The sequence below is a fragment of the Helianthus annuus genome, chromosome 10, assembly GCF_002127325.2.
Source record: "Helianthus annuus cultivar XRQ/B chromosome 10, HanXRQr2.0-SUNRISE, whole genome shotgun sequence".
Lineage (NCBI taxonomy): Eukaryota > Viridiplantae > Streptophyta > Magnoliopsida > Asterales > Asteraceae > Helianthus > Helianthus annuus.
Window position 1 is genome coordinate 113,511,313 of NC_035442.2, and position 9,702 is coordinate 113,521,014.

Below are 9,702 nucleotides of genomic sequence, written 5' to 3' on the forward strand. Positions count from 1 at the left end.
GATTTTCAGAGTTAAAATACAATAACGAAATATTTACAGACAATATTTTTGTGAGTTTGTGTATGAGGATCATATCAGTTTTTGAGACAAATCACTAACACCGTTGACCTTTTTAGACTTTAAGTTCTAAATGATTCACTTAGATTGTCAGTATACTGATCCACTTAAATTTTCACACAAAGTTCAATTGCTTAGATATACGAGAATTAGTGTTTTAAGCACTTAACTTATTCGCGTGTCCCACCTCAGAATATACTCCTGTATCCAAACTCCTATATTCAGTCTTACAGGTGAATGTACACCAATGATATCTGTAAACGGGTAATGCGAGGCCATGAGATCTCAGGTTAGAACTTCCATTCAGACAAAGAGATGATGGCTCGACTTTAGGTATGTCCCGTTTGGGGATCTTTTCTTCAACAGCACATGATTAGCATTTTGCAATGTTTCATCATTTTTTATGTTGAGGGTGAGCTTTATGATTAAAGCAGTGTAGAATAATATACGAGGACTAGGCTATTGCTTCCGCAAAACCAAAAGTCCCAGTATAATACCCCAGATATCATCAGCACAAAGACCTAGTATGTCAGAAATAGAAAGCCCTTCAAACAAGATTTCACGGGTTACCTATATATCCGAGAGATGTTCCCCACGAGATAAGTAAGTAATTGATATTTAGGTTTATATCTCAACATCAATCTACTGAATGTGTAAAAATCTACTGGCATATTATCAGTGAGACCGTTTATCACATTTGACTTTCCAATTCTTTAGCATGCTGTGATTGTCTACTGATGTACTATCATTTCCTCTTTTTCACAACAAAACTCATTTTTTATTTTTCAATGTTTTTGGCTTTTTAGAATTTATCATGTTTTTGGATTTTTCAAATTTTCAAAATTTCTAAACTTTTTACTCCCCCTAAAATCAAAAATATGTTTCAATTTTTTGATTTTCCGGGAAAAATTGAAAATAAACGCAATAAACTGTACAAATAAAATGACAAACTGATGTAAATTGCTTCAATTCTCCATTCTCTTAGCTTAAACAATCAGAACTCCCCCTGACAACAAACTATTTTCCCATTATGATTTCAAAACACTTAAGTTTGTTTTAATCAAAATGGTTTTTCCAGAAAATTAGTTTTGTTTGTCATTTCACAAACATGGGGTTTCATCACATTTTCTTTCAACCACTTGTAAAATCTAACACTTGTAGGTTTTTCACACAAAAACATTTTTCAAGAATGATACCACTTGTAAGTCGAAATATCACAGTTGTGAATTTCTCAAGAAAGATGCCGATTCCTACTCCCCAATTACCAACCTGGGTGTTCCGGCAAGTCGGGATTTTTAGTTAAAGAGATTCACCCAAGCCTGACGGTCCTTGGGTGATTCCGAGTCATCATCACTCGTTTTCTTTCCTTTCTTATTCTTTTCATAGAATTCCTTTACCCCTTTGACCTTCCCGTCAACCATTTTTCCAAAAATATTTAGAACTTTAGGCTTAAAGGCTTTTTCAACATCAAATTCTTTCTTTTCAGAAAAGAATTGATTTGAAATCTCAACTTTGCCAATTTTTTTATTTATGTTTCCGTTTGACAATGGTGGAAAATTTGCATCATCCATTGTTGGAACGGAATTATCACTTTTTAGCTCAACTTGTGGCTCCTCTGACTTTGACGAATCAGATTCATCACCAGAAAGTGTTTCTGATTTCTTAACAACCCACTTGTGTTTGTTTAGATTCACTCTTCTTTTGTAAAAACGTGTTGAACTCTCACCAACCTCAAATTTTGAATTTTTGAACACTTTAAATTGTTCGATTGGTGGTTCATTATCAACTAACTTTTCTTTCAATTTTTCAGAGACTCCCTGTTTTGTTTGGGTTGCCTTTGGACAGTTCCATGCAATGTGCCCAACTTTTTTACATTGATAACAGGTTCTCATTTCTTTCTTCTGAGCAACATCATTCTTCATTCCCTTTTGCTTCTTAGCAAGGAATTCTTTGTTCGTCTGCTTTCTGAACAAATTCTCTTTTTCTTCTTCAGAAGATGTTCCTGAAACAAATTTAGTTTTTGGTTTATAAATTTTCTCATTTTTATAATTTTCGGGTGGAATAAAACCTAATCCTTTCTTTTTGAAATTACTGTTATGGTTTGGTTTCTTCTGATAACCAAAATCAGAACTGTAACCCTTTTTCTTATTTAATCTTTGTTGAACTCTTGAAGTGTATTTTTAGGTTTTTCAGTAAGATTTACATCTTTTATTTCAGAAATATCAATTTCTGTTAATTTGAAAACCTTGTTAATCATTTCAGTTTTAACACTTCTTATTGGAAATTCTTCATCAGAATATAATTTGTCAGAATCATTCAAAGTATATGCTACTTTGAATGTTTCGTCATTCAAATTATTTTTTGATATCAAAAAATCATTATTGTAAACCCTTTTTCCTTTTTCGACTGTTGGACTTGAAGTGTCAGACTTTAACTTTGACTCTGACTCTGACTCCTCTGTTTTATCTTTATCCAACACATGATCCACCACTTTCTTAATCAACTCAGATTGTTGATCAGTGTCAGATGCAGTGAATGTGATGTCAATATTATCTGGCAATCCATCTAAAGGTTCAGACTCCCACTTTAAATTGGTTGCCTTTTTTACTCTTTCTGAATTAAGATTTCGTGGAGAATATCCTTTTTTCAAGCGGAGGTGGACATTTGTTATAACTGATACTATGTTTCTTACCAGTATTCTTTACTTCAGGTTTCTTCTCTTCAAATGCTTCCATGCCTTCTACTGTAGGATAAATCCTGTCAATCACATAAAAAGCACATGAATAACTTTTCAATAACCTGTTCACCCTCTCAGTTTCTATCCTTTGAGTTTCCAATTTTTGTTCAAGTTCAGCACATTTCTCAATGTACTGATTGATGATTTTCTGCTTCGTCATGAACGCTCCATTGAGTGTCTTCATAGCTGTCTCTTATTCATTGCTTGATTTGCTATATTGATTCATAACTTTGTTTAAAACATCATAAGATTCTTTCAGTCTGTTCATGTTATGAATCAATTTGTTGTTGTGCCTTTTCACAGTATCACAATTTTCACACTTCTTAGGTATCTTTTCAGTATCTGCTTCCTTCTCAACCCTGATAGCTGGAATTTCTTTAACCTGCTTCTTTATTACTCGAGCATTTTCCTCAGGTTTGACCTTTGCTTCAGTAGTTGTTGCCATATGATTCTTCTTTTTCGCAGATTGTCTTTCTTAGATCTCTTCCATTTTACTTGCAAAATACAAATTATACCTATCAGATGAAAATTCTCTTTTATAATATTCAAGTTTTCGAATTTCTTCACTTTCATCATCACTCTCTTCATCTGATGAGTGATCAAAAACTGGTGCTTTTTCTGAAGCCTTTTCTGTTGAAACTTGTTCTTCTTCTTCCTTTTTAGGACTGAATTGCTGAGATTCGTAATAAGCATACGTTATTTCATCTTCAGCAGTAGAATCTTCAAAAATTTGAGCAACAAAGGCTTTAGGATCTAAAGTACTGTTAGGATTATAATTATTCCAATTAAAACCTTCTGGAATTCTTTCATATTCTTGATGAACTAGATAAGCTTTCTTTGATGGCTCTTCGATCAGATCCTTTCTAGCATGTGAAGTTTGTGGCGATTGTTGTTGATGCAAAGCAACTTGATGATAAATCGCTTTTCGATGATAATCATTGTTACCGAACGGATTTTGAGCTCCACTTGCTTCGCGATTTGTGCATTCTCGCTTAAAGTGCCCCTTCTCCCTGCAACGAAAACAAGTAACTTTAGATTTATCAAAACCTAAAGGTGAAGTTCCAGCATCACGGAAATCATCTCTTCCAGTGATCTGTTTAAACTTCTCAGCTCTTCTCAACACACTTGTAGGACCGTTATTGACAGTCGTGTGAGTCAATCAGAGCTAGCAACTACCGAAAATGCAGCGGAAATACAAAATCGGCATGAATCAAAGCAGAAATGGAGTAGAAACAGAAGTAGATCACTTTAAAATAGTTTTCTCATTAATCTTTCACAAAATACACGAGCAGCAGTTCGGCTACACGGGAGACATGAACGTATAAAATGAGAAAACAACACTACTATATATAGGGGACAGGGTTTCGCTTATATGACCATGTACATATGAGCGAAATCATCTAGTTGGGATTTCGCTCATATGGCACATTGACATATAAGCGAAATCATAACATGAAATCCTAACTTTTACATATTTAACCCCTATACATTCATAATTAACACATCTAGACCCTATACATTGATCAACTAAGACTAAGACGCAGGCTTTAGACATTCGTGCACCAACAAACTCCCCCTTGGATACAGCCGCAGTCTTCAGTCTTGGTCTTCGGGTCTTCACAACGACTTGAACTTTTCTTCATGCTGCTTAGGCTTCCTCCTAAGCGCATTCCTTATCATGTCGTTCTCTTTCTTTCTCTTCTTATCCTCTTTAGCTTGAATGTTCATCCATTTGCCTCTGTTCTCTTCAAGCTTTTGACATTCACGAGCAGCTTTCCTTTTCATCTTCTCATCGAGCGACCACCATGACGACTTCTATTTACTTTCAGAGTTGATACTTTTCTGAAAGCAAAGGGTTGCAACTCGCTGAAATTGCATGGCCTGCTCTCTGTCCTCTGGCTGATAATGAATCTTGTTTATGAATAAACATTCAATATCCTTTGCAGAGCAGTTTACTAACCACATCGGGTCATAGATATGAATTTCTCGCAATTCGCTTCCTGCTCGATAAGTAATCACTACTTCAGTTGTAATACAACTATAAACCCAGCCCATGAAGCCTTTGTAAAACTCTTGCTCCATCGATGGCACTGGTATAGTTTTCGTCGTTCTAGGCTTTTTCACATTCAGTATCGTCTCTTCAACTCCTGACACTGGATCTCTTCTTGTAACTCTCTTCGGATAATGTGGCTTCCAGTGTTTGAAATCTCTCAAAGCCTCAAACTTTATCAAACCCCACATAGCAACATCGTTTTTCCTGACAGGATATCCCAAGGTTCTAACCTTTGACAACTCATCCACATCCCACCATGGAAGTGACATAATATCATGTAACTTTTCAAAATATTGCACGCCACATTCTCTTCTGATTGCATACGCATTAACTTGAGGCAGAAACCCCCAGCTAATGATGTCACCGAGAGATACGCTTCGATCACGTTGATAATACTTTAACGACCGTTTGAACTTCCTCTCGTGACTTTCTTTGAACCACTTTTTCCTTTCTTCTTTTGCCATATCTTTTGGAGTGCCGTCAAAGTTCACATCTTTCAAAATTTCTGCAACTTTTCTTCGTAACTCATCACGATTCTCCTCAATAAAGAATTCCATCAACGTTGGCAACTATGAGGTATCTTCACTAACACTTTCGTCATCTGTCCAGTCTTCGACTTCAACTCTATCCTACAAATCAGCCTCTTCAACATATCTATACTCGTATTCAGGCTGTTGATTAATATCGAAGGCATTCAACTCTTCTTCAAAGTCAGCATTCAATTCTTCTTCGAAATCGAACTTAAAGTCAGGGTTCACCATGCGAGTCATTTCCTTAATTGCTTCCAACGTGTAAGTATGGAAATGCTCTCCTTCTTCATGATAAGTATCCAACCTCAGAATCAACTTTTCAGCTTGTTGAACATTCTGTGCATCACCTGACTCCCCCTGCCTATCAGCTTCCCCTGATTCTTCGTTCACTGATTCATTCATCAAATCATCAACATTCTTTTCAGTAGAAACCTCAGTAACTTTCAATCCTGTACCACCCTGAGCATCATCGTCAGAACCATGACTGCTCGCAGAATACACTTTCTCATCTTTAACATCTTCCTCTTCATTCTCCTCTTCTTCATCTTCTTCATCACTATCACCAATCAACTCATCAAGAGGAGTATAATCCTCAAAAAGACCAGAAATAGCAGAGATAGGCTCGGGATTTTCAACAACCATAGAAGGAACAATCGATCTTTCTGTCACTGCAGAACTTCCTTCAACTCCTTTACCCTTTTCTTTCATTTGTTCATCAATTTTAGCTTGACGTTCTGCTCTGAGCTCTTCAACTTGCAGCTCTTCAAACTTTTGCTCTACAAACGTTCCGAGCATGCTTTCAACAACTTTATTTAGCATATAGAACTCATGATCTCTGATAGCTTTAGCTGCTTCAAGCTCTTTGTTCTTCAACTTGAAGTATTCATTTTGCTCATCTCGTCGAGCTTTTTCTTCTTCCAGCTCAGCAACTCTCACCTTCAAGATGTCTATCTCAGATTGATCACTGTCAATTTTCTTAAACAGCTCTTTGTTATCACCCTCCAATCTCTTTACACGCATTTCAAGAATTCTTTCACGATCTGCAACTTTCTTGTTTTCAGCGGCTAACTTCTTGTTCTCAGCAATCACTTCATCAACCTTCTTTTCAACATTCTTTACTTGTGAGGTGTTTGCGAAATCAAAATCTCCTACATCATCAAGGCTCACATTCAAATTCGAAGGAACATTTGGAAAATTTCGGTACCCCGCAGAACCAGGTGTTAGTTGACCTTGGGTGAGTGGAGGTGTTTGAAAGATTTCTTGCGATGTAAGAAGGGTTTGTTGTGGTGGAGGTGAAAGATGTAGTGGTGAATGATGAATAGGTGATGGTTGTCTTGGTGGTGTTGGTTGTTTAGGTGGTGAAGATTGTTGTGGTGGTGTAGGTTGTCGGGGTGGTGATTGGATTGGTGATTGTGGTGGTGTTGGTTCATGTGGTGGTGTTGGTTCATGTGGTGGTGTTGGTGGTTTCTTGGTTTCTTTTGTTGGTCTCTTCTTTAGCACAATCTTCGGCATTTTAATCTTTGGTGTAACTTTACGAATCTTTGGAGATACGACTTTCTTTCGTGCTCCACCTCTCTTTTTACCACCTGGAGGAGATTGTGATTCTGAGACATGTTCTGGAGAAGGAACATAAGCATCATCATCGTCCTTTTCCTGTCTCTTTCTCTTCCTCAATAACTTCTCTTTCTCGGTTGCTTCATGAATTCTTCGTAAACGTTCTGTTTCATCAACTTCCTCTTCTGAAGAACTCGAGGAGCTTGTAGTATCTTTATCCACATCATCTCCCTCAATGTCATCAATAACCTTTTCTTTCCCTTTCTTTGCTTCGACATTAACAACTTGATCAACTTCAGCAACCACGGTTGGCCCTGTCTCTAAGACATCAGAATCAAACAACATATGTGCATCAACATTAAACGGATCTTCTTCCGCAGCTACCACCTGTTCATCTTCTTCAGGTTCATCAATCAAAGATGTCTTTGCAGCTTTCTTTTGCTTCTTCTTTGGTTGTGAAGAAGATCCCTCACCCTTTTGAGCTTTAGGAGTAGCCTTTCTGCGTCTCCTCCCTATTTCCTTCACATACCATTCATTCTTGGTGTTTTTGAAATCTTTAAGAATCTTCAGCTCTTCAGCATACGCTGCCTCTTTCATTTCAGCTTCGTTTCTCCAGTTCTAATGATCAACTGGATCTGGATCAACATAGTTAGCATCTTTTATAAAACCAAAGAATTCAGCAACAACTGTCGGTTCTGGGTGATTCGGGTGATATCTCACAAGCTGTTTAAGCGAATCATTGCTCATGTGAGATTGAACCAACAGATCATTCTTTATATTTCTGTCAATCTATGGATAAGCGTGATCAATTAACATTTGCACGAACCTTGGATACATCCAACTCTTGCTATCTGTCTTAATATTCTCAGCCATATAGTGAAATACAATATGTGAGAAAATATACTTCTTGTTCAGCACTAACGCAGTAATCATATTCATTTGATAATCACGCATCGAATCATAACCTCCTTTTGTATGGCTTAATGACATCAATACACAGTGAATCAGAAACTTGTAGGGTTTCTAAAATTTCGACTTCAAATAATTCCCAGCATTCAAAGCTCCCTGATAACCCATTCTCAGCATGCAGCCTTTCACCATTCGTTCTGGAAATCTTATTGGTGAATCTGCTTCGTCCGGAAAGTTAACAACTTCACGAATGAGTGCTTCGGTAACTAGTATCTTTTCATTCTTGCCATGCACCTCAACAATTGATGAAATTACTTTGTTCTGATCATCGTAGCTTGCATTCTTCCAGAAACGTTCTATGTGAGATCTGTACAGTGGTCGCTGATCAGTCAATGCCTTCTGAATGGGAATACGACCCACGAACTCCAATATGCCACTAAACTTGGCCAACTCTGGGTTTTTCTGCATATCCAAATCACAACAACTGTTGTGAAGAGGATCAAAGACAACACTAGAACCCTGCACATCAAAACAATACACTAATCATCAATACTTAGAACATTTTTCACCAAAATCAAAATTACAAGTTATTACACTTGGAACACTATGAATGAAATCAAAATTTTACTAAGGACGAAATCAGGATTGTTCACAAGGACGAAATCAACTTATGTATACAAAAGCGGAATCACAAGATGTACTTATGAGCGGAATCACAACATGCTCTAAGAGCGAAATCTCCTTATGTCAACTTTGAGCGAAACCAGTTTATAATCACAAAAGCGAAATCATCAAGAACATTACAGTTAAGAGCGAAATCATAGATACACACTCAAAACTTGTCAAATCACAAAATTGACAACAAAATCATGTTCGCCTGATGATTCCGAGACTAATGATGTATTTTAATTTCATATTTGTCCAAAAATGAACCCTAGATCTAAGTATTAACACCCGGACATCGACAAAACATCTTCAAACATCAGATTTGTTACAATCAATACACACTATCATGATCTACACACTCAGACGACAACACAAGTTTAATTTTAAGTTCAGATTTAACTGTTAAAGGCCTAAAACTATGTTTCGTTCTTCACTACATTCTGACAGTTCAAATTTAGTATGATTCAGCTTAGATTGAAGCATAATCAACCTTGCCCATGATTGTAAACTATGAAATCAACAAGATCTGTAGAGATTTGGGCAGTAATTCGCCTGAAAACTGAAGATTTAGGGTTTCGCTTATGATCGCCGGAGAGAGAGTGTTCTTAGGAGCGAAAGGTGTTAAATGACACATGAGCGGAATCAGCCAACTTATATAGTCGGCTTGATTTCGCTCCTAAGACCAATGACAAATAAGCGAAATCACATGGGACATATAAGCGAAATCACATTGAAGCATCTATGAGCGAAATTATTGTTTAAGTGTGACACATGAGCGAAATCTGTTTTAGGTTTTCAAAAATTTAACATTTTAACACTTTTCTGATTAAACACTGACACACCCAGTCAACCAAGTCCAAGTTAATGACCTTGGTCAACTGCTTGGCCTACCAAGTCCAAGTTAATGACCTTGGTTGACCGAATTATGAAGTACGCTGTATTTTTTATTTTAAACATAGTTCAAATGAATGAACTTTTGAACGTTTTGAACTTTCAAACACTTTCCAATTTTCAAACACTGTACCAATCATTGTTTTGCATCTCCAGCTTACCCAGCCCTCATCAAACATAGACATGATCTGCACTAGGCTTTGATCGTCCGATTCCCAACTTCTATTGTCTAAAAATAAAAGAGAAACTAAAATCTTTTTGGATTTTAACTGGATAAACTGAAAACTGTACACACAATCTTTTTG

At 36.7% G+C, this 9,702-nt stretch overlaps 2 protein-coding genes across 2 annotated transcripts; both read right to left on the reverse strand.

The window, feature by feature from the left end:
- Positions 1 to 1,352: 1,352 nt before the first annotated feature.
- Positions 1,353 to 4,579, reverse strand: LOC110881334. The gene is made up of 5 exons (XM_022129622.1): positions 4,428 to 4,579; positions 3,310 to 3,555; positions 2,750 to 2,814; positions 2,447 to 2,670; positions 1,353 to 1,463 (listed from the first exon to the last, which is right to left on the reverse strand). The coding sequence occupies exons 1-5, from the start codon at positions 4,577 to 4,579 to the stop codon at positions 1,353 to 1,355; spliced, it is 798 nt and encodes a 265-aa protein (XP_021985314.1).
- Positions 4,580 to 5,476: 897 nt separating this feature from the next.
- LOC110881336 (glutamic acid-rich protein-like) lies at positions 5,477 to 7,528 on the reverse strand. Its single transcript, XM_022129623.1, has 2 exons — positions 6,913 to 7,528; positions 5,477 to 6,525 (listed from the first exon to the last, which is right to left on the reverse strand). Exons 1-2 carry the CDS (start codon positions 7,526 to 7,528, stop codon positions 5,477 to 5,479), a joined length of 1,665 nt encoding a protein of 554 aa, XP_021985315.1.
- Positions 7,529 to 9,702: the final 2,174 nt, after the last annotated feature.

Bases quoted from the DNA above. Each gene is read 5' to 3' on its own strand.
- LOC110881334 (XM_022129622.1), bottom strand. From the start codon at position 4,579: ATGAAAAGGAAAGCTGCTCGTGAATGTCAAAAGCTTGAAGAGAACAGA. The intron at 3,556-4,427 runs GTTCAAGTCGTT...TAATCCTAACAG, and splicing joins CCTAAGCAGCATGAAGAAAA to TACTTTAGATCCTAAAGCCT. The intron at 2,815-3,309 runs GTATAATTTGTA...TGTGATTGACAG, and splicing joins AGAGAATTTTCATCTGATAG to GATTTATCCTACAGTAGAAG.
- LOC110881336 (XM_022129623.1), bottom strand. From the start codon at position 7,528: ATGAAAGAGGCAGCGTATGCTGAAGAGCTGAAGATTCTTAAAGATTTC. The intron at 6,526-6,912 runs GTAAAGTTACAC...TTGATGATGTAG, and splicing joins AGTCGTATCTCCAAAGATTC to GAGATTTTGATTTCGCAAAC.